At 35.3% G+C, this 25939-nt stretch overlaps 2 protein-coding genes across 2 annotated transcripts in view; one reads left to right on the forward strand and one right to left on the reverse strand.

Moving 5' to 3' along the window:
• LOC131852236 (WD repeat-containing protein 7) overlaps nucleotides 1-25939 on the forward strand; it is a 117218-nt gene that overhangs the window by 17177 nt on the left and 74102 nt on the right. The window contains exons 14-21 of the mRNA XM_059202883.1: nucleotides 1314-1371; nucleotides 1996-2157; nucleotides 2939-3062; nucleotides 4780-4943; nucleotides 5652-5746; nucleotides 6487-6571; nucleotides 7404-7472; nucleotides 7869-7961. Coding sequence (XP_059058866.1) covers nucleotides 1314-1371; nucleotides 1996-2157; nucleotides 2939-3062; nucleotides 4780-4943; nucleotides 5652-5746; nucleotides 6487-6571; nucleotides 7404-7472; nucleotides 7869-7961 — 850 coding nt within the window. The remainder of the gene's footprint in view (nucleotides 1-1313; nucleotides 1372-1995; nucleotides 2158-2938; nucleotides 3063-4779; nucleotides 4944-5651; nucleotides 5747-6486; nucleotides 6572-7403; nucleotides 7473-7868; nucleotides 7962-25939) is intronic.
• LOC131852235 (cuticle protein 1-like) lies at nucleotides 14612-20239 on the reverse strand. The gene is made up of 2 exons (XM_059202882.1): nucleotides 20131-20239; nucleotides 14612-15394 (listed from the first exon to the last, which is right to left on the reverse strand). Exons 1-2 carry the CDS (start codon nucleotides 20140-20142, stop codon nucleotides 14918-14920), a joined length of 489 nt encoding a protein of 162 aa, XP_059058865.1. The 5' UTR covers nucleotides 20143-20239; the 3' UTR covers nucleotides 14612-14917.

Raw genomic sequence — 25939 nt, forward strand, 5'->3', positions numbered from 1 at the left:
AAAGACTGTACAAGTAGAAACTTACGCAATAAAAATAAGCTAATTTTACCGAAATGCCGTCTACACAAAGTTAGTAATTCATTTTATGGTAATTGCGTAAGATTCTATAATAAACTGCCAGAGTCTACGCTAAATCTTACAGAGAGGCAATTCAAATCTTATATTAAACAAATGTTATGTAAAAAAGCCTATTATAAGATAGATGAATTTATAGATGATAGCAATATATAGCAAGAATAAGTTTATTTGCGGACAACGTTATAATTTTAATTTTCATACTGCTTTCTTGATATATGATAGCGTAGCGGCTTTTGTATTGATTGCCGCATGCATCCTTATGTAAAGTGCGAATACTGTAACTACCATATAGTAATTTTTGTAGCTGTGACGTGGTCGTGTGGAATGAGTAGTCATGCTCACTAAAATGTCCAGACATGTGGCGGCGTGGTGGGCCGGGTCAATGGGCTCCCTAAAATATGGTCGAGCGCAGTGATGGCTGGCTCATCCGTCATACTCGTGAACGAGTGCTGCTTGTAGGGACTGGTCTGCTTTATCACTACGACTGATTTAATCTTATTGCATGATTATATTTGACCCAAAAAATTAGTGCTTGTTGGTAGTTTGTATTCACACGTTTCGACTTGTAAATGTAAACTTACAAGGATTATTTAAAAGAGCAACACACAAGTTTCTTGCTCGTTCTTCTTGTGATGAGACAGCTTTCCGAACGAGTGGTAGATAAAAAACAAATTGTTATGACTATTCAAAAGTGCTTAAATTAAGTTTATTTGAATAAATGATTTTCTATTCTATTCTATTCTATTCTATTTATTTTCTATATCTAGATTTTAGTAATTTTTAGTGTTGCACTCAAAATTGTATACATGGCTTGATGGTTCATTCATTGATGCTATTCTAAATTGTATAACAGTAAACCTTAAATAAAGAAATAGTAAGGCGTAAAAATTGAATAATAGAAATTAATATATAAATACTAATAACTTGCATTGACAGCCTTGGTGATCTAGCGGTTTAGCACACCGCTTTATTTCTGATGGTCGCGGGTTCGATTCCTCGCACGGTGCAAACATTTGTATTCATAAATATGATTGTATCAGCCTGGGTGTTTTCTATGTATTTACAAATATAATATAACTCAAGCTCTGCTTAGCGTGGGACTAGATGGCGCTGTGTTGTCGTAATTGTCCAGGGTAACCCGTTATTTATTTATTTAAATAAAGAAAGAAAAATAGTAAGTCAACATTAATAGTCCAGCCGCTAGCCTTATGCTGAAGTGTTTTTTTTTGTTTCAGACAAGAATTCAGAAATGCATCTGCTCCGTAGCTTCAGATCACAGCGTTACGTTGCTGAGTAAGTTTCTCATCTATACAATAAATATTGTAATTTAAAAGTAACAGCTTCTCACTAAATGCAATTGAAATTACAACAAATAAAAGTAAGTGAAGTGTCTGTTTGTAATTTAAAAGTAACAGCTTCTCACTAAATGCAATTGAAATTACAACAAATAGAAATATTGTAACTTGCATAAAAAATTGATTAAAATATTTTTTGTCTGTATGTTTGTTCTTGCTAATTTCTGAAACGGCTAGTCTAAAGTCTTTCACACGCAGATACCTAATGTTATAAGACCAACTTAGGCTATTAAAGATAAACCATAGCCTTTTGTGCTCTAATGAGGAGGGGTGTTATCAGTTCGTACCTATAAACCGTTTTTGAAATACTTCGAGTGCGTACATTTACCCGCTGCGCACACTTGCCCCACGTGACTCTATTAATCTGTTCTCAATTTGACCACAGACTTTACAATAAACAGAAGAGTATAGAGTTTATACATGTATTATATATAGTGTGTGATGTTTTTTTTAATTAAATATAAGCGGTAATTGAGTGAAATATCATACTATGGGAGTATGATATCCGCGTTTTTTATTCGCAAAGTTTCTGCTTCATGTATTAATATTATGTATTTTGTAGGTCTAGCAGAACGGAAATGTGTGACGCTAGCGTCCCGGCACTTGTTCCCCGTGGTTACCATTAAGTGGCGACCAGCAGATGATTTCATGGTGGTAGGATGCAGTGACGGTACCGTCTATGTGTGGCAGATGGAGACCGGCCATTTGGATAGGGTGCTGCATGGTATGTTATATTTAAATAAAAAAAATATTTTTGTTTTGTAATTATTTATGTGAGGGATAAGAATACGATGTTGCCGGTTGAGATGATGTATGTGACTGATGATAATGGACTGACAAAAGGTATATAAAAATATTGATCTTATATCTATACATATAAATAAAATTGGAGTGTCTGTTTGTAATATTGATATAACCGTTTTTACTACATGCCCATGAATATAAATACGGTACATACATCAAAATAATACTTTTTACAATTTTTTGTTTGTTCCGGCTGATCTCTGAAATGGCTGGACCTTTTGACGGGACTTTTATTAGCAGATAGCTGATGTAATAAGGAGTGACTTAGGCTACTTTTAGTTTAGAAAAATAAAGTTAAATTCCACACGGACGATTTCGCGGGTACAGCTAGTACTATGTAGTATTTTCCTATTGTTATAATAGGAAAATATAAGGTCACACACAGTTTGGACACGGCAGTGCTTAGTAGACAATATTGAGTGTGTCTAGGTAAATGTGTCCCTTACAGATGTCCATTCCAAATCTTCTTTATCAGTCACAGAACAAAAATTGTTCTAATATTTTTTTTCTACTGAACTATTTATCTTATGATGGGATGATAATGAAATGGTGCACCCATGGTGCTCACCTGCGCTAACTGTTTATGGATGATGAGTATGAGGTCAGGTCAGTTAGCCCATCGTGGTAAATTCACCATGAATTTATCACGATCGTTTCCAGGGGAATCATGTGGATTAGTGAAAACATTTTGCGTTTGTCAGGTATGATTGCTGAAGAAGTGTTAGCTGCTTGTGATGAAACGGTGTCTGATGACCTTGGTGGGTCCATAGCGGTGGGCTCCAGTGACCTTCAGGGACTGGCGAATCCTGCTGTACACTTCTTTAGGTAAGACAATTTTTTTATAATTTTTCTCCTATTTGCTATCAGTCCTGGTACTATAAACAGATCTTTTGAGTATAGGAACTGATACCGGAGTGTTCACTCCAGAACGAGGATCTTTTCTTCAAATTATTACGAAACATTATATAATATCGCTTTGTTTTAGGCGCTTAGGGTAGTGATGTTCAAATATGTATATATGTATTTTTTTTATTACTATACCTATAGTGTTTATTTTATTACTCGCGTCTGTTAAATCGCACACGCTTTTGTGCGTGTCGTGTAAATGCACCTATAGTGTTATGTGAATACGCGCGTTTGTTAAATCGCGCACTTTCCTGAGTGTGTCGTGTAAATGCACCTATAGTGGTTATGTGATTACGTGCGTTTGTTAAATCGCGCACTTTCCTGAGTGTGTCGTGTAAATGCACCTATAGTGTTATGTGAATACGCGCGTTTGTTAAATCGCGCACTTTCCTGAGTGTGTCGTGTAAATGCACCTATAGTGGTTATGTGATTACGTGCGTTTGTTAAATCACGCACTTTCCTGAGTGTGTCGTGTAAATGCACCTATAGTGTTATGTGAATACGCGCGTTTGTTAAATCGCGCACTTTCCTGAGTGTGTCGTGTAAATGCACCTATAGTGTTATGTGATTACGTGCGTTTGTTAAATCGTGCACTTTCCTGAGTGTGTCGTGTAAATGCACCTATAGTGTTATGTGAATACGCGCGTTTGTTAAATCGCGCACGTTCCTGAGCGTGTCGTGTAAAAGCACCTATAGTGTTATGTGAATACGCGCGTTTGTTAAATCGCGCACGTTCCTGAGCGTGTCGTGTAAACGCACCTATAGTGTTATGTGAATACGCGCGTTTGTTAAATCGCGCACGTTCCTGAGCGTGTCGTGTAAATGCACCTATAGTGTTATGTGAATACGCGCGTTTGTTAAATCGCGCACGTTCCTGAGCGTGTCGTGTAAAAGCACCTATAGTGTTATGTGAATACGCGCGTTTGTTAAATCGCGCACGTTCCTGAGCGTGTCGTGTAAACGCACCTATAGTGTTATGTGAATACGCGCGTTTGTTAAATCGCGCACGTTCCTGAGCGTGTCGTGTAAAAGCACCTATAGTGTTATGTGATTACGTGCGTTTGTTAAATCGTGCACTTTCCTGAGTGTGTCGTGTAAATGCACCTATAGTGTTATGTGAATACGCGCGTTTGTTAAATCGCGCACGTTCCTGAGCGTGTCGTGTAAAAGCACCTATAGTGTTATGTGAATACGCGCGTTTGTTAAATCGCGCACGTTCCTGAGCGTGTCGTGTAAAAGCACCTATAGTGTTATGTGAATACGCGCGTTTGTTAAATCGCGCACGTTCCTGAGCGTGTCGTGTAAATGCACCTATAGTGTTTACGTGATTACGTGCGTTTGTTAAATCGCGCATGCTCCTAACGGTGTCGTGTAAAGCAGTTATCGTGCGTGTAGCGAGTTGAGCGTGATGGATAAAGAGCGTGATGGATACAAATATTAATACAAAAAAAAATACGTTCATAAGCGGCTAAAATGTCCTACTCGAATAAATGATTTTTGAAATGCAAATAAAGGTATTTACCTCTCTCGACGTTTCAACAAGATAGCACTAGCCGCGGTCACGAGTTGACGTCACACAGTTAGCTCGTAATCACGGACACAATAATAAATGATTCTTTATTTCGCTCGTGCGTAGAGGGTTGCGACATCGCAACCTGACGGCGATGCGAGCCGCCACGGCTCGAGGGCTGGCCGCGCTCGCCGCGCCCGCGCACGGCGCCGCCGCCGGGCCCCTCGCCGCCCCCGCCCGCGCCCGCCGCGCCGCCCTCACCGTGCAGGGCTTCCGGTCCAACCCCGCAGGTACGGCCGCGCCGCGCTCACCGTGCAGGGCTTCCGGTCCAACCCCGCAGGTACGGCCGCGCCGCGCTCACCGTGCAGGGCTTCCGGTCCAACCCCGCAGGTACGGCCGCGCCGCGCTCACCGTGCAGGGCTTCCGGTCCAACCCCGCAGGTACGGCCGCGCCGCGCTCACCGTGCAGGGCTTCCGGTCCAACCCCGCAGGTACGGCCGCGCCGCGCTCACCGTGCAGGGCTTCCGGTCCAACCCCGCAGTATGTCCGTCTGAAGGTCATCTCCATCGGTGCAGGATTTCCGTGATCCGATACGGTGCGGCGCGAGAAGAATAGACAAATCCTAACCACTTCATCTATTCCTAAACACCATCAAACTCTATAATTGTGGTATTACTAGTATTTAGCAGCAAATTTGACTTTATCTACTAAAACAATCTTATATTTAGTTGTGCAACTGCTTCAGAAGGTAATTTTTAATAATGATTTTAAACAAAATATATACTAAGTATTTTTTAAACATCATATTTTTTATTAAAACATGCAGAAACCTTTATTTAGGTAGAGAGGTTTTTTTTCTATTCTTTTATAAACAATTCCTTTTAGTAAATAGTCTTATATACTTATTTTATTTTTCAGTAATTATAAATTCGCAGCTAGAAACTTTATAATCCTCCTAATTATAATGGTTATATAACAATGTTAATTATTTATACACAGATCCAGAAAGCCACATATTGTTCTTCGACATCGAAGGCCTCATTGTGGAGCTCCTGAGCGAAGAATACTCAGCCATGAGTCCCGCCAGCTTAGAAGTGAGTTTGATAGTTATAACGTTTAATTTTACTTCCTTGATTCTTGTTTAGTTATCGATTCGTTATATAGCGGGGATATTGAACGAGTTCTCAGACTTAACTGAATCCATTCCATTCACTGAGCTCCCTAAAATATGGTTGAGCGCAGTGATGGCTAGCTCATACGACATACTCGTGAACGAGTGCTGCTTCTGGTCTACTCAAACCACTACGATTGATTTACTCTTATTTAGTAGCTCAACCAGTTGGTTGTATATTTAATATTTTCTCTATTTGAGCATTTAACTGAATTTGTGCTAATTGGTAGTTTGTATTCACACACTTCAACTTAAAAATGTAAAGTGACAATAAAATTATTTAAAAGGACAACACGCAAGTTTCTTGCACATTCTTCTTGTGATGAGACAGCTTTCCGAATGAGCGGTAGATTAAAAAAAAATGTGATGACTATTCAAAAGTGCTTGAATGTAAGTTTATTTGAATAAAATAAATGATTTTCTATTCTATTCTATTCCATTCCACAGCATTCCGCACTGTCTTCTTCCTCTTTGTAAAACTATTAAATACATTTTATGTTTTTGCCTGCAACTAATATCTAGGCGTTATCAAAAAAAATGTAATATAATTGTAAAATTTTTATATATGTTGGCAGAGATGCCATCTCTATGTAGATTCAGGGTTGTCACTCTATGTAACACGGCAGTATATATATAAATTATATACCATAATATTGTTGACAGGCTGCCGGACTTATCACAAGTGAATACATGAAAGTGGCAGCTCTGACGCAGTCGGCCAGTCCTGACGCTACCAAGAGAATATCAGGTACATCACTTAGTTCTACTAATATTATCGTATCCGTCAGGCGGGAGTTAGCCTTCAGTTGCTCCAGTAATTATAACTCCTTCCTTTGGTTTGGAGTGCCATCTGCAATCGCCCTCTATTGTCCGGTGAATCTGTAAACGCCAGCTGTGGGCTGTAGCCAACAGCATTAGAGTAGTCCGAAAGAAGAAATTAATATTATCTGATCTTATTTGTTTTTAGTCTATCGTACAAGGTAATAAATTCTCACTTACAATTCTCTTAAGTAACCCTTAACGAGGGGAAAGCGAATGTTAGTAATGTACTCCATTGTTAGCAATGTACCACGACAGATTGACCTCCACGCGGTTCCCCCTGGAAACTAACGTGATAAATTCCTGTTGAATTTATCCCCATGGCCTAACTGACCTGACCTCATGCTCATCTTATCATCCTCTACTGGTTCTGATGGAATAATTCTATGCTAAATAAGTGTCTCTCGACGCTTCGAGTAGGTTGCACAAGCTGTGGTCACAACCTGACTGACTACTGACTGAACAGTTTAACTATATTCATAAACTATTTACTCGCCCCGGTTAACTACTAAAAAACGCTTCAAAATCCATTGCGTAGTTTTAACGATTTAAGCATACATAGGGACGGACAGACAGCGACAGCGACTTTGTTTTATACTATGTTATGATAATCATAGATGTAATTTGTTGTGTAATTATCTAACTATATCAGTAATCTGTAAACTATAGGATACAAACAAAACATGGAAAATTGTGCTCGAAATTATGACATAATTTTAATATTAGATATTTCTAATTTTACGCTTACCATAAACGGAAAGATTTCTTCGGCCGCGTGAAAGACAAGGCCGGAGATATGGAACGCATACTGAAAGAGAAGGACAAACATGGTTGGTATATAATATAATAATAATATCTCATTACAATTCACACAGCGCCATCTAGTCCCAAGCTAAGCGGAGCGGGGCTAGAAAACTTATATAAATATATAGATTACTAGCTGATCCTGCAAACGTTGTTTTGCCATATAAATTAAAACGCTATTAATATAGGGGTTGGTGATAGAAGGGTGAAAATTTTGGGTTGTATGTATTGTTTAATGCCACATTATAAAAAAAATCCAAAAAAATAAAAATAAAATGTGACCCTTATCACTAATAGGTATGAAAAATAGATAGTAACTGATTCTCAGACCTACTGAATATGTTTATAAAATTTCATAAAAATCGGTCAAGCCATTTCGGAGTATTGATATTGAAATTGAAGATTTTCGTTCCTTCCCATAGGTATCCTCGCAAAGATGAAGGAAGGCGCGGAAACAATGCAGACCAAGTTACAAGCGAAAGCGGAGCAATTGAAGGGCCATACGGACGCGAAAGGTAAGTGTAGTGTATAATTATTTAGCAGGTTTTAATACGGCATTGCTAATGGAAATGTACTATGAAAGAACCAGCATGGGGGTTTTCAAGAAGGGTATATTAACATTTCTTAAGAGTTGGCAACTCGCACGTGACACCACTGGTGTTTCAGGCGTCCATAGGCTACGGTAACCATTTACCATCAGATGGGCCATATGCTTGTTTGCCACCACTAGTAGTATATAAAAAAAAGTATGAAACATTGTGTTTCAGTACAAGATTAGAATTTCTTGATTGTAACAAACATTTTTTTATGAGTTAAAGTATTATTGTTCCACACGCAGCAAAGTTATAAATATGTAAAAAATAATGTGGCCGCTGCACAATGCAACAAGGCAACCAAGCGCCCTTATAAGTGTATATTTTTAAATCTAATTGTGTTGCCATCTATTTATGATAATCAAAAGACAGAAATAACGACAATAACTGTTTATTGTGCACAGAAAATATTTACAAAAAATAACAACTCAATAAAATAAGCTAAATAAAACTTATTTATATTGAGTTTAATGCAATCTCTTACAGGCTACAACTTAGGAGATTGAAGCTTTGAGTAAAGAGAAAAGGTAGTAAGAATAGAAATAGATAATATAGCATTTGCACATAGCAATCTGTTATTTTATTAAAAATAATTTTTAATAATAGATGAGTTGTTTGAAATTAATTAAGAATAAAATACTATTTTATCATTTCGGAATATACCAATATAACAACAATAGACCTTCACGACTCTAAGCCCTGAAAGATAGTCAGAGGCATTATCAATTATCGACGTATAATAACATACAGTACAACATAGCAGGGGCGAGACTAGTTCTGTTGTCTTCCGAAATTTGTAGTAATTGTTATCGACAGATTGACACGCAACTTTTTCTTTTTGGTGTTGACTTGACATGCTCATGTTTCCCTATATTTGAAGACCAAAATTCAAAAATAATTTATACATTTAGGACATTCTAGCCGCTTACGAACGTCGAGTTTTTACATTATATTTACTATACTTATACTATACTATACTTTTTTTTTAAAAAGCCTGTTTATTTACAATGTATGTATGTAGGTATTTATATAGATCTCTATGTCTAACATTATATGAAAATCCCGTACATGAACAACTATTGACATGCACGCTCGTCATTCAAGTAATTGTTTAGTGAGTACTAGGCTTTGTTCCAGACCAGTTGACACCTTCCCGTCGTCTCTTGGATTAGTTTGGTTTGTTATTGGTGTCTCTATCACCGATGAGTCAGTCAGAAATAAAAACTATCACATCATTTTTTTACATTTGTCGATATTTTCTCGTCGTTATATCAGTTGACTCCTCTGACTATCCTATTTAGGATATGAGTCGTGAACGTGTATTGTGGACCTTTAAATCTAATAACAGGAAGTACGAATCGGTACTCATGTCCTATTTACTGCGACTATAATGAGTACTCAATTAATAGTATTATTCATTTGCCTCCAAGGCGAGCGACATTCGCAAATTATTTTGTACAAGTTGCGACCGATGCGTGGAACATACGGATCCAAATTTCGGCGAGCTTGCTCGATATTACTATTTAATAATCTATGTATATTATAAAAATTGTATGGGAATTTTATAATCTATAGTCTATACTAATACTTTAAAGAGGTAGTTTGTGAATTTGTTAGGTTTTAGGGTGTAATTTGTCTCTGGATCTACTAAATCGATTTTGAAAATTATTTTTGTGTAGTAGTGTGTGTAGTTTCTAAAGGATTTGACCTACTACCATGCGGATTTTATGTTTTAAAGCTGACGGTTGTTAGCTGGAAATTAATTTTTTTTTTTTATTCGAGATTTACTTAAAATTTTTACTTTATTTTGTGTACCGATGTGTTTAAACTTTATTCTGAGTAAGCGAATAAATCTATTGCAATGTCAGTTAGGCGGGTAGACGGTTTTCACCAATGTATTGTAGTAAGCTTAACAAGAAGTAATAATAAATCACAGGCTTAGCTCTTTCTTAATATTATTATTTTAATAAATGTACTGTTATATGATTGTAGTCGCATCTAGCGGGTATAAAAACCAAATCTCGAACATAAAAATATGTAATAAAATATTATACTCATCCATGCCAACTAAAATAGGCGTGGCCCTTTGGATGTTTTAACCAATGTGACTTCAAACTGTAATGCAAAACCACAGTTACCCACAGTTACCCATTTATGGGGTATATTAAGGTTTTTTAACGGTAAGCAACGCGCACGTGACTCCCTTGGTGTTTTTTACCATCAGATAATCCTAAAGCTTGATTACCATCTACGTAGTTTTAAAAAAAAAGTAATGGTCAGCGTTTTACAGAATTAATATGAAATTAACAATATACTAACTAAAACTGTTCAACTACCACGTTGAAATACACTACGGCCACGTTCATTCTACGTCGCGTGAAAATACTGCTCTTCAGCACTTTTGAGAAGCGTTTAGCTATATCTTATATCTTATCTTATATCACTTAAGATATAGTTTTGTTTCTTCGGTTTACAAATAAAAAAGTTACGTGGATACAAAATTCTCGATGAAGTTGCAATAAATTCGTTCGCTCGACGGTATCACGCGCCGTATGTTTTCAACACAAGAAAGCCTACGCCCTCACCAAGGTAGTCTAGATTTCCAGTAAACGATATCTAGTATAATTTCAATAATGCGATCTTATTGCTATTCTCACAAATGTCATATTGCCTTGACATTATTGTAGGGCTTGGCTAATTTCGAAATACTTGGTCTGGTATCAAGTTTTCCTTTGTTCTGTTCATTATTATTGATGTAGGTAGATATATTTATTTGAGGTAGTTTGTACAAAATCTGCGTGGGTACCTCGGTGTCTCCTGTTTTAGCTGCCCATTAGCTTGCTTTGTAAGATATTTTTCAGTTGCAGGATGAGATATCGAGTGTAATTATATAATATACTAGCTGTTCCCGCGACTTCGTCCGCGTGGACTTAAGTAGCCTAAGTTACTCCTTATTACATCGGCTACCTGGTAAAAAAAGTCCCGTCAAAATCGATCCAGCCATTTCAGAGATTAGCCGGAACAAACAGACAGACAGACAAAAAAATGTTATTTTGGTGTATGTACCGTATTTATATTCATATGCATGTAGTAAAAAACGGTTATTTCAATATTACAAACAGACACTCCAATTTTATTTATATGTATAGATTAGCGACCTCAGTGGGCTAGTGGATTACCACACGACTTTACTTCCGATAGTCACAGGTTTTGATTCCCCCCACGTTATAAACATTTGTATATGAGTATGATTGTTTGTATCGGTCTGGGTGTTTTCTATCTTTAATATGTATGTATTTACAAAAATATATCGTAAGTATTTATATCCGTTGCCTTGTACACATAACAAGCTCTGCTTTGCATAGGACTAGATGGCGCTGTGTGAAATGTCCTAAGATATTATATTATTATTAATTTGTGAAAGTGAGTGAGTACAAAAAACTGATTAATTTTTTTTTTTTTACATAAAGTATCCATTTCTCTCAGAGCCGTCTTCGTAGTTGATTTCTCTGACTATCCTATCTACGATATTAGTCGTGAAGGTGTGCAACCGTAACACAGCTCACAAATTAAGCTGCCACGTGAGTTGTCAGCAATTAAAATATAATAAATTTAACAGCATAACCGGTTTTAAGCTATTAGAGCCATTATAATATGTAAAATCGTAGGTCTTTGATCTTAATAGATATTTTACTATTAATCATATTTTAAACACGTGCAATCTACGTCAATCAATATTGATATAAATATCAATTAACAGCTCAGAATAGAATAGAATAATAGTGCTTAAATTACATATTTTTTTCAAATATACTTAATTTAAGCACTTTTGAATAGTCATAATAATTTTTTAATCTACTGCTCATTTGGAAACCTGTCAACATCGTCGCAAGAAAGAACAAGACACTTAAGTATTGCTATTGTGCCTATACTTGTAATATTTCGGTCAACACTTGAGACTCTTCCATTAGTTTACGTCTCCACGTAACATAGATTTTTTTAATATTTATATACATATTATTATATAACTAGTATTTACATAACCTAATTGTACAACTAAGAACTACAATAAAAAGCTTAAAAAAAAAATATAATACGATGACTAAAATATATTATTAAAAGGGGTCCCTTTAGGCAACGTTCCGAAGATTTAAGTTGAGTGTAAAGTTAGTCCATGTAAAGTTACTAAGCCATGTAACACACTATCCAATAAACTTATTAATCATTACATAGTGTAAAACAAAGTCGCTGTCGCTGTCTGTCCGTCCCTATGTATGCTTAAATCTTTAAAAACTGCGCAACGGATTTTGAAGCCGTTTTTTTATAGAGTGATTCAAGAGTAAGGTTTATATGTATCATACATGTACACCCGTGCGAAGCCGGGGCGAGTAGGTAATGTACGATAAATAGTAAAATTATGTCACCTGTATAGTTATACTCACTACTTAATACTACAATAAACAATATATTATGTAACGACACGTCATCACATCATACACAACGTTACAGTGATGAGGTGATACCACTGCGCTTCAATCTTTTATTTAAAAGATTAAAGATTAAAGTTACAACGATTATTTAATCGTTGTAACTTTACATTTCTAAGTTGAAATGTGTGAATACAAACTACTAATTAGCACTAATTCAATATAGTTAAATACACAAATAAAGAAAATAAATATACACAACCAGCTGGTTGAGTAACTAAATAAGAGTAAATCAGTCGTAGTCATTAGAACAGACCAGTCCCTACAAGCAGCTCCCGTTCACGAGCATGATGGAACTATTCAGTTTTAACCTATTTGGGGACATGCTTACGACTGCACTGTATGGTTAACTCTTTCTTTTCTCTTCCTTGGTTATTTCTCTCGCTCTGGCTGTCTCATCCTGGCTATATTTATAGTCATATTCGTTCACGAGTATGACGGATTAGCCAGCCATCACTACGCCAATTAATTAAAGACTCATAATTAACATAACATATTGTGCGAAAATATGATTCCTCTAGACGTTGTTACTTGATATGCATACACAAACACAAATTGAAGAATTCACCACGATGTACCAATTGACATATAGAATAGAATAGTGCTCTGTGGAACTTGGTAGCGAAGACTCACACGGTGTAGTAATATTACACTGGTGCGTGAAGCACAGTAGACACTTTCCGACTACAAGATTGCGTCACTTGCCATCTGATGGTGTGTGGTAACCATTAACTTTTAGGTGACGGGGGTTGTTAGTAATATGGACTGAAGACAGGTTGACCTCCGCGGTACCCCTCTGGAAATTTAGTCTGGTCAGTTAGCTCATCGTGACAAATTCACGAGGAATTTATCACGATGAGCTAACTGACCTGATTTCATGTTCATTTTATCACTGGTGACCCACCAGCGTAAACCGTTAGCGCAGGTGGGTGCACCATTCCATTATTATACATAAAAAATACCTATTGATATACATGAACAGCACTACCAATATCACTATATCATGTAACGCCAGTAATATCACGGGCTATTTTTTTTATTTATTTATAACTTAAATATACTTTAATGCACCTTTAATAAAATTCGAAACAAAACAATATTCATAGTATGTAGTGTACCTAAGGGCGGTCTTATCGTTTAAGCGATCTCTTCCTCTATTCTTTCTTCTTCTCCTTCTTCTATTCCGTACTAAGATGTTATGGATATAGCAATTTTATTGCCTTGTAGACTTTATTACTACAATCTTTACATAATTATATTGCCTGATCTAACAGCTTATAAACTAAGATTCTAGGAGGCTGAAATAAGTGAGACTAAGGTGAGAATGAGCAAATTTATAGTGTAATTTATGTAATGTATTTTATAAATAGCAAAATTATAGTTGTGATAATGACTATGATTTTGCGCAGTTGTGTAGTTTGTGTTTAGTTAATAAACTAATCAATGAGAGTGAGTAAATCATTCCATTATTATCCATAATAGAGTATTTTCTATTACTATAACTCTTTCATAATTACGTTGCCTGATCTGATAGCTTATAAACTAAGATTCTATGAGGCTGAAATAAGTGAGACTAAGGTGAGAATGAGAGTGAGTGCACCAATCCATTATCATACATAATAAACACCATCACCTTTCTTCTATTCCGTATCTCCTTCTTCTGTTTCGTAGTACAAAGATGTTATGGATATAGCAATTTTTTGGCTTCTAAACTATTACTATAATCCTTTCATAATTACATTGCCTGATCTAACAGCTTATAAACCAAGATTCTAGGAGGCTGAAATATACTAGATATAATAATGTAACTGTATAATGTTAGCTTGGTACAATAAATATTGTAAATATGTACAACATTTATTTGAAAAGAATTACTTGTCAGTTCTTCTCATCGAAGTCATTCCGAACTGACGGTAGATTTGACATATCATAAGAGTCTGTAATAGACCTACATGAATAAAGATATTTTGAATTTGGAACATCAAAAATAATTACAATACAAGTTTTCCTCACACCATATTTATTTTCTTTTGTACAATATTTTGTATTTGATTTTAATATAACAGGGTAAATGAAAATACTGAATGGTTTATAAAAATGTGTTTATTTACACTTTGGCAGTGATGGCATGAGATTTATTTACAAAGAGAGTTACTTACTGAGACCTTTGTGTTCCATTGAGCAATTTCCCTTCCATTATGTAAGGCTATTTTGAGGTGAGTGGCAACACTACGCGCCTACTAATCATCAACTAGCAACACTGTCAATTATATTGGCAATGTTGCCAGCGATAATTCATCAATTAACGCCGACGAACATCTCTATCAAAAATAACTGTTATTTCGAATAACGTATATTCGAAATAACAGTTATTTCGAAACGGTTATCGATTTACCAAGCGCGCAGGCCCAGTCCGTGGACGCCGAGACCGGCAACGCCGAGACCAGCTACGCCGAGACCGTAGGGGGAGACTCCAAGAGGGGCGAGACCTAGGGGAGCAGCAGCGTAGGGGGAGACGGCCAAGGGGGCGGCGACATGGGCGGCTCTGACGGCAGCGGCGGCTCCGCCAAGAGCGGCAGCCTGGGACTGGGCAGCGGCGACTAAGTTCTGGCTGGCAGCGACTCCACCCCAATAAGCGTTCTCGTTGATGTCGCGAGCTGTTTCGGATGCTTGACGGACGGCTTCTGTGTTGTATTGGATTGCGGCTTCAGCGGCGCGGGCTTGACCCTCGCCGACAGCGCGGGCGGTGTCGGTGGCAACGACGGTAGCGTCGATGGCGGCGGCTTGAGCGTCACCCGGGTTTACTCCCAAGACGAGGGGGGAGATGAGTCCAGCGGACGCATAGCCGAGAACGGCGGCGAAAGCAAACTGTAAATAATAAACGTTGTTTTAATTGATTGTTTGTATTGTTTGTGTTGCTCGATAATTTGTTTGCTCGTGATACAACCGTTTACCATTATGGACCGTAGGGTTGTTTGCCACTATGGTGGTTCTTTACCACATTACTACCAACTATCTTCACGTCAAGTTCAGTTCAACGATTTCGTGAAAAGGTGACGAATAAACAGGCAGTTTGACATTCGGAATATTTGTGTGAACACAAACTAACAAAATTATAGTTGTGATAATGACTATGATTTTGTGCTAGTTGTGTAGTTTGTGTTTAGCTTATAAGCTAAACGAGATCTATAATTTAACATTTCGTATTAGAAAAAACATATTTTGTAAATTATTGAAACTATACGAATGAAAAACTGTTTTATTTATTTTCCTTAAAAACAAAGGTTGATAAATCAAATCAAATCAGTGTATCATTCTTCGTATTCGTATTCATGCATATCTATTACTCTTTTAATAAGTTAAAACCGTCAGTCAAATTGTATTCAGAATTTAGTTTTATCAATAATAACTCACAAAAAACTCAACGCTTACTCTTCTTAAGTTTAAAAGATTACTTTTTAAATTTAAATTAATTTAAATTTAATGCTTCAGAATTTAGTGATCAATAAATTAAAAAGATATAATCCAGAACCTCTTTTCTGAGGTCGACTGGAAGTATATTATGTACGTAATCTATATGCAATTAGGTTAGGTCTAATAATAACGAGTAATTAATATAAGTAATTAGTAATTAATTTATAAAATAAAATCACTCTAATCTAATATCAAATTACAGGAAATTAGGCCTTGAGTTGTTAAAAATTATATTATAAAAAGGCGTATAAATATTTATATTCGTTGTAATCAGACGCATGCTTCCTTCACAGCGACATTTACATACTTATTGCTACAAAACAAAGGCTTGAATCTATTATATATTGCGCATATTTCCACCGATGATCGCTGAACCATAAATTCCAAGCCACTTTTTTTGTAACTAATCGGTAATTAAGTTTAAACAATCCGCGTGTCGCGCAACGGCTTAATATGATGTTTATGTCAAAACCAATTACGCGTGATGAAAGAACGGTTAGTTGCGAGAACCGTTTTTTTAGTGACGTCCCACAAGTGTAGCCTATAGTTATTCACAATACCATAAATTATAATTCGATACCCGTGTTACGATTCATGCGTTGTTTTGCATTAAGCTGTTACGCTTCCTACAAATCAAGGGATTAAGGACAATTAATAAGGACTATTGGTTCAATTAATAGTAATGGTACATCAGATCGATCTCCATGCAGTCCCTTTAGAAGCTGGCATGGTTATTTCCTGGTAAATTCGCCATGAAGGGCTAACTGACCTGACTTTATTCGCCACTATTTATTATTATTCCTATTATACGCCACTGGTGCCTCACAATATACCGTTAATGCAAGCGGTTGCATAATTCCATATTCATCCGTAGAAAAATAACCTACACAAGAAAACGACTTTAAATTGTCCCTTCGCAGATTCTAATTACGTTTCACTAGCTGACTCGCGTAACTTCGTCTGCATTGCATTTTCACTGTTTTTGTAATGTTTTTCGTTGATGCTCCGGTCCTATTGGTCGTAGCGTGATTGTATATAGCCTTCTTCGATAAATAGGCTATCTTATAGTATCTAAAACAGTTTCAGTATCTAAATCAATTCGGAACAGTAGTTCCTGAGATCAGCGCGTTCAAACAAAAAAACTCTTCCGCTTTATAATCCAAATATATATAACTCAAAGGTGACTGACATAGTGATCTATCAACGCACAGCCCAAACCACTGGACGGATCGGGATGAATTAGGATAAAATAGGGGATGAAAGTTTGTATGAAACTTTGTCAATTTTAAATCGATCGGGTTGAGTTTGCATGCATAAAGCTACCATGACGTAGGTGTCCCCTAAGAAAGAATTTTGATAAATTCCACCCCTAAGGGGATAAAATAACGCGAGCGAAGCCGCGGGCAAAAGCTAGTATTAGTATAAAGGAGGGGATTATTAGTAATGTGGACTAATAATCTCATTGCTAGCAATGTACCATATTAGATTTATCTCCACGCAGTTCCACCTGGAAACTATCTTGATAAATTCCTGATGAATTTGCCACGAGGGTTGACTGTCCTGACTTCATGCTAATCTGATTATCCTCCACTGGTGCCCCGCCAGCGTATACCGTTAGTGCAAGCGGGTGCATCATTCCATCATCCTCCATAAAAAATAGTATAGATATGTCTAGCTAATTATATTCGAAGTACATAACAATGCGTGTCCTTGACACAAACAAACAATATTATGTATGCCAAACTTGTCTGTGACCGAATAAGCGAACCGTTATTGCCGGCCTCGTTATTTATGTAGTTATTGTAACTAGTAACCCATTACGTTTCGTTTTCGTTACAACTACTAATTGTCGTATGAATGGATAGCTTTATTTGGACGCAATTTGCAGTTTAGAAGAACTGTTGTGTTTTATGGAGATATCGATGGGTATTGGAGTTTTAAAGTAGTATTTTTTTTTATGACGACTAATTATAACTTTACACGTTGCACAGTTAAAATATGATGTTTTTTTGTGCAATTTCATTATAATTGTTCAATGTGTGAAATCTTAATAAAGAAACAAACTATTGATATCTATATAAAAAGAATAGAATAGCATATTATTATAAATGGTACTAATATTATAAATGCGAAAGTAATTCCGTCTGTCTCGCTTTCACGCCAAAACTATAGAACCGATTTATATGAAATTTAGTACACGTATAGTCTAGAACCTGAGAAAGGACATATGCTATTTTTTAATCCGAAAAAAGAGTTGTAAGGGGTTGAAAGGGGAGATGGAAGGTTACATGGAAGTATCTACAATTTACAAAGTCGTGGGCACATCTAGTAATAAAAGAAATAACTAGGAACCCGTCCTTGCTTCGCACGGGAATACAGTCAATATGACTATACTATGTATCTTAAAATTCAGAAATAATATTTTTTATTGGTCATATTTAAATTATGTCACGTCAATTTCAGTCATTTTAACCCCAACCCCTTGTTATACAATGCAACACTTTGTCTACAGATTACTCACACCCCTCTAGTAACTTGTGACGAATTTACACAGAGTAGTTTCCTCCCGCGCACTCTCATATTGATGAATGAATTACAAAAGATTTTCTCTAGAGACCACAACATGGGATTGTCAAGAAGGGTATATTAAGGTTTCTTAAAGGCTGGCAACACGGACGTGACACCCCTCATGCTCTATTTGTCTGTAGGCTACGGTAACTGTTTACCATCAGATCAAGCCGTATGCTTGTTTAAGACTGTGATATAAAAAACAGACGAAACGATTTTTATTTGATTTGATCGAACCTGCGACCATCGGACTTAATGCGGTGTATAAACCGCTAGGCCACCGACGCCGAATAAATGTAGGTAAAGATAATAATAATGACATAAAAAAATAGCAGTTGAGTTTCTTGACAGTTAAAAACTGAAATAGCTAAACGAATTGGACAGTAGGGATAGTGATAACAAAATTATGATTTGCATAAGATGCTGAAAGATCCTAGATGAATATTTTTTTTATTTTGATTTCAATTTGGATCCTTGCGCTTGCTTGTATTCATTTAGGTATCAAAATCTCAGAATAGCATATATTCAAATTTCCACTTTGTTGTTGAAAAAGGTTCAATTTTATAAATAGTCTACCTAGATTTTGGCATGGGTACAATAATGTAGTACCATATTTTATCCACAAGTAGATAGGCAAAGGTACAAGACCATACAGCCTAATCGTTAGTGATACAAGAATGATATTTAAAAAAGGCCACAAGTTAAGTGTTAAGATTAATGTATGACAAAAACAAAGAGTGAATAAAAAATATGATTGACAGTATGACATTAGACACATGTTTGTATTGTCTATGCCCTTCTGTACCAATTTGTAAGTACCAGCCTTGTTCTAATTATATAGTACTATAAATGTGAAAGTTTGTCTGTTTGTTACCTATAAGGGCTTAAATGGCTAAACCTATCGTAATGAAATTTAAGCTGTAGAAGGGCGTAGGCTACTATCAAGATCAAGGAATTTGACCGAATCACCGCAATAAAATTACAGACTTAAACTAGTTAAACTTAAATTAAATTACTTTTAACACAGTTTAAAACTTAGCTAAGTATATACATAAAGTACAAATTGCTTTACGTACTTAATATAAGCTGTGACATTTAAATATGTAATGATTCAGCCTTGTCAATGTCAAGTATTTGCAAGTAATTTTAATTAAAGCAAATGTTATTAAGGATATGTATCGACAAGGCCGAATTCGCCAATCAAAGGGCTGAAATGTTGACAATCGAATTAATTATAATTGTTGACGTAATGAACACTTCCGTATTGTTAAAATAGTTTTTGATAGCACTTTACAAATAGATCAATTAAATGTCTTTGGCTCAAGTAAATAATTAAAAAAATAACTAAAAAAGATGTCTGTTTATAAATAGAAATTGGCGCGAATTTTAAATTTCGAACGCAAGTTGTCACTATTGCAGTCTGTATCTACGATCTTATTGTTATTTGATAATGAATAGAAATTGGCGCAAATTTTAAATTTCAAGCGCGGGTTGTTTCCAGTTCAGTCCTTATCTATGATGTTATTTTTTATTATTAAATGATAAGAAAGATAATATCCTACCAGAAATCTCATCGTGCACTTCTTGGTCAGACTGCTCGATAGCTACTGAATGCTTGGGACAGTGGTGGTAGGTCTTTTATAGTGCCGGTACACTATGTGCCTATTGAAAGTGTCAGTAAGCATTGATACCGCTTAAAGTGTTTACTTACAGGTTTGCAAGTATTCAGAGGTGATCATGCGTGTATCCATTTTGGGATGCGTTTTTTCCTATTTCAAATTTAAAAAAGGAATATTAGAAGTATAGTCCCCCAATTTGTTTTATTAATTTTGTATATAAATGTCCTAATTTAAATTAAAATAAAAAAGAATTCTATTAGAATACTATACGGAAATAAAAGTTTTTTTTAAAGTAATTTTAAATAGAAATGTTGTTCCTAATTCAAATTTAAAAAAAGAATTACATTAGAATAGTATTCGCAAATAAGAGTTTTTTTTTTATTAAAAAGTATTTTTATATAGAAGTGAAAGGCGTGGGTTTTTCGAACTGATTCTGTCATATAAGGGAAGCAGATGGTGATCTGTTAACCTTTAAAACATTACAAGGACTTGATAACAATGAATAAATATATCAGAGATAATGGCGGCATGATATTTATGAATTTATTCGTACTATCTTTAAAGACGGCAATGTGGCCAGTCGTTTGTTACAAAAGAGGTTGGGTGTTCAATTCTGGCTGTATAAAAGAAAATTGCGTGTCAATTTTTTTTCTGACATTTACGTTGATTAGTTGACGTTTTTTTCTGAGCTTTACGTAGTTTGTGTTATGGGTACTAGTTAACTGATATTTGTAAATACATACATAATACACATAGAAAACACCGAGACCAATGCAAACAATCGTCCTCATAATACAATTGTTGGTGCGAGGAATCGAACCCGCAACCATCGGAAGTAAATGCGCTGTGCTAAACCGCTATACCACTGGTCTATATCATACGTACTACGTAGGGTAAAAAGCTCAACATCACGATATCATTGTATATTTCTTGGGTGGAGCAGGAAGTACAAATAATATATAAAAAACTGTCCCAATGTTTTCATTGGCATTTAGCGCGAGAAATAGAATATAGCTGGTATTGCATGATGGTCGACCGTCACACCGTAGCTGTAAGATAACGATTTCTGTTTAAACTAATAATCTTATATATAAAATTCTCGTGTCACAATGTTAGTTTCCATACTCTTCCGAAACACCTAGACCGATTTATATACACATATTCAGTAGGTCTGAGAATCGGTTACTATCTATTTTTCTATCCCTAACATTTATTTTTATTTTTTTGAATTTTTTTTTATTTTAGTCATGTGGCGTTAAAAAATACATATAACCCTAAATTTTCGCCTTTCTATCACAACCCCTATTTTTTAATAGCGATTTTAATTTATATGTCAAAATAAAGTTTGCGGTTCAGCTGGTAATAATCTAGGACAATTTACACAGCGCCATCCAGACCCAAGTTAAGCAAGCTAAAGCTTGTGTTAAGGGTGTAAAAAAAATCTATGTATCCATATATCATATCATATATATATCATAAGAGATTCTAATAGACCTACTATTACAGACTCTTATAATATGTTAAAATAGTTTTTAGTATTAGAAACTCTTAGCTAGACAGACGGACTACCGTCTGTTCAGAGTTTTCTACCTAAGAACTGACAAGAAACTATGCTTGTAGCATAGTTGAAAAGAATTAGAGTTGAGTGTGTGTTTACACATGTTTACAATAATACAGATTCATTTTTTTTATTCGTCTTGGATGTATCAAAACCAACGTAAGATCAATAAGTTCTTAGAAACTAATAGAATAGGTTGTAAGTGACGTATGGGATACTAGATGGCGCTGTGCTAAATTTAAAACTCGCTTACGTTTCGTTTTGCGTCAATGGTAAATACCTAGAGGTATCATTTGTCTTTCGTACCCTGTAATTTTCACTGTCTATTAATAATTTGTTTTACACTCCTCCCTATGTTATGTAGGCGAGTGAGTTAGAAGTAATTTTGAAATGCGGAAACCTGGTTACCGTTGTGATCTTGTACATGCTAATTGTAGCGGAATTAAACAAATTTTATTTTTGTTCTGTAATTGGTGCAATAAAGGGTATAAATAAATAAAAATAAATAAATACAAATCCATTAAGTAATGTGTAAAATGGACTCCGCAAAATAACACATAAATCAATAAAAAAAAAATACATAATTGTAAAACGGACATATCATCACGACTTTTATACCATAACGGGTAGTCAGAGATATTGTCAACTGTCGTTTATGGATTTTAAATCCAACGTGATAGACGGAGAGCCTACCCTCGTCCTTCGGATTATTTTTGGTTTTAAGGATGTTTCCTTCACCAAATAAACGTTTAGACGTAAATTGACATTTGGAGTTTTTTTTTATGTAGGATTGATTACAACTTACGATGTTTTGGGGTAATTTAGGGTATTAAACCAATAGGCACTCTCAATTATAATTGTATAAAATAATATGTTAGCGATTTTATTAAATTAATTTTAATTAGACAACATTATAATGTGAAAAGAATTGCAAAAAATCATCGTCATCATCAAAAGAAAGCGCAAACAATCTCCTAAACATTATAGCCAGTATGTCGGATAGTCCACTTCAGAGACACTGGACATCATTGCACTGCTGCGGACCCAGTGCATCTGGACGTGGACATATATAGTATGTCGTGGATAGATATATGAATATTATATATATCACTAGCTGTTCCCGCGACTTCGTCCGCGTGGAATTTAACTTTATTTGTCTACAATAAAAGTTAAACTTAGGCTAAGGACATCATTGCAAAAAACTCTGTCAAAATCGGACCCAGATTGAACAAACAGACCGACGACAGACAGACAAAAATTGTAAAAAATATATATGTGTATCGTGGTAAAAAAGATATATGACACTCCATTTTATATATATCATTACATAGTATAAAACAAAGTCGCTGTCGCTGTCTGTCCGTCCCTACGTATGCTTAAATCTTTAAAACTACGCAACGGATTTTGAAGCGATTGAAGCCTTTTTAATAGATAGAGTGATTCAAGAGGAAGTTTTATATGTATAATACATGTACACCCGGCGGGGGCGAGTAGATAGTATATTATTAACATAGTTTATAAGTTGTTTCCACTATATATGGATGTAATCCGAAATAAATAAGAATAAAAATGTATTGTAAATATATAAATTCGTTACATAAGTCTGGGGTTTCTTAGCGTATACTATTTATTAGCACAGTCGAAGTTATTTAAACCATCATTTAGAAAATATTAAGCTACGGTGTGATTGTAATCGGTCCACCTACTGCATAAGTACTGTTTAAACAATATATAACTTTATCATCTAAACATAAAGTTCATAATGAGAAAAACATTCAATATTTAAGGGCTTCAATATACTCATATATTTGAAACTAGCTGTTGTTATTGTTGTTGCATTTGGTTGTGCATCTGCTTCGAATTTTCTTTTTAAAAATAATATAATTAACATGTTACAAATAAAAGTAGCATAAGTTACTCCTTAAAATATTAGTCAAAATCGGTCCAGCCGTTTTAGAGATTAGCATGCACAAACAAACAGACACAAATGTATGAAATATTTTTTTGTTGTAAGTACCGTATATACTTTGATATGCATTTAGTGAAAAGATGTTAATTTGAAATTACAGATATTTCAATTTTGTTTATTTATTAACTGTTCCCGCGACTACGACCGCGTTGGATTTAACGTTATTTTTCTAAAATAAAAAATAAATCTAGCCTAAGTTACTCCTTATTACATCACCTACCTGCCAAAAAAATCCCGTCAAAATCGGTTCAGCCATTTCAGAGATTAGCCGGAACAACAGACAGACAGAAAGGCAAAAATTATAAAAAATGTTATTTTGATGTATGTACCATATTTATATTAATATGCACGTAGTAAAAAACGCTTATTTCAATATTACAAACAGACATTCCAATTTTATTTATATTTATTAGATATAGATGTAAAAAACCTGATGTCGTATTTGATAGAAAGTTTCACCCGTCTTCAGGCAACGGTGACTGTTTACCATAAGATGGGCCGTATGCTTTATACGTCAATGGTGACACCATTGACGTATAAAAAAAGAGGATAGGGAAGCATGCCATCTCAGCTCTTAGGAATTGGAATGCATGGTGTCACACGATATCCGTGATAACGTGATATATCCACAGCGTTGTTCATGTATATAGATATAGTTTATAAATTTGTTTAAATAACACCCTCGTTGTTCTAGTGGATTAGTATACCGCTTTACTATGCGATGGTCGTAGGTTCGATTCCTCGCACGGGACACACGTTTGTGATTGTATCGGTCTGGGTGTTTTGTATGTATAATATGTATTTATTTACCTACAACAAAAAAGTGTATTCATGTTTATTATATATCAGTCGTCTAGTACCCATAACACGACCTCTGCTTAGCGTTAGACTAGATGGCGCTGTGTGAATTGTTTAGAGATAGTATTGTATGTCAATGGTAATGAATTATATTAGTACTCGTGTGACCGAGCTTCATCTGGCTATTACTACTATACCTTGTGTAGCGATAATGGGTTTAATTAAATTGTATATAGGTATATTAACCCGTTTAAACAGGAATGTGCGTTGTATTACTTCCTCAATTAAATTTAACTAATATATTTGAACTAGTTTCTTGAATAATTACAAAATTATTATAGACTAATACTACGCCCAGGTTTCGCCTAGGCCCTAATAACATTGTGAATTTTATGTCTTTTGGTCTACTAACATGAGCATGCAGATATGATTTTTATACCTCGAAGTTGACAAACCTATGGGCACTCTGATGGTAAACGGTTACCGTAGCCTATGAACGAATGAAGCACCAGGAGTGTCACGTATGCGTTGCCCTTAAGAAACCTAATTGAAATACCCTATGCTGTAGTCTCTCGAGAAAACCTCGCCGGGTAGTTAGTTCCACAATCTAAGCGTACGCGGGAGGATGCTCCTCTGAAATCGCACTGTCTGACCACTTAAGTTCCAGCGTGTTGGGATGAATTTCCTGTCGATGGCGAGCGGTGCGATGGTAAAAGATAGCCGTAGACATCATGTAGAACAATTCTTCAGAACACAGTCCGTTGTATATTCTGTAAAACACATATATATGAGACGAATAAGTCTTTATATAGTATAAAATGAAGTCATATCTATTGTTCAACAAATATAGTTATTGGAATAGAATAGAATAGAAATAATTTTAATTCAAATAAACTCATTACAAGTACTTTTGAATAGTCATATTTTGATTCTACCACTCATTCGGAATAGAGATTCATCACAAGAAGAATGGGCAAGAAACTCGTGTGTTGTTCTTTTGAATGGATGTTTTTTTTATATAAATAATTACAGTATAACAAGTAAGAGGCATGCTATAATCAACAGAAATCGCTACGCATTCATTATTAGTGTAATCAGATAATATTGTCAGAGCTATGGATTTTAAGTTTTTCTATAAAAACATTATTATCGATAACAAATTCTTCTTCTTTATCTTAAAAACTCATTCAGAATTTATTTTATTTAATTTTCAAATAGATGACACTGTGTATATTTGTTACACCGCTCATTATATCGAAATTATAATAAAAATATATAATTACAATTCACAATTTGGTGTTTTATAATTGTTTTTAACGATGTTGAATGGAAGAGAAAAACATATTACGCCGACCCCAAATAAATGGGATAAGGAAGAAGCAGATGATGATGATGATATTGAATGTATCACGTACCTCGTTGACATT

Source organism: Achroia grisella, unplaced genomic scaffold (genome assembly GCF_030625045.1).
Source record: "Achroia grisella isolate CSIRO2021 unplaced genomic scaffold, CSIRO_AGI_Agris_v1 utg841, whole genome shotgun sequence".
In the NCBI taxonomy this organism is placed as follows: Eukaryota; Metazoa; Arthropoda; class Insecta; order Lepidoptera; family Pyralidae; genus Achroia; species Achroia grisella.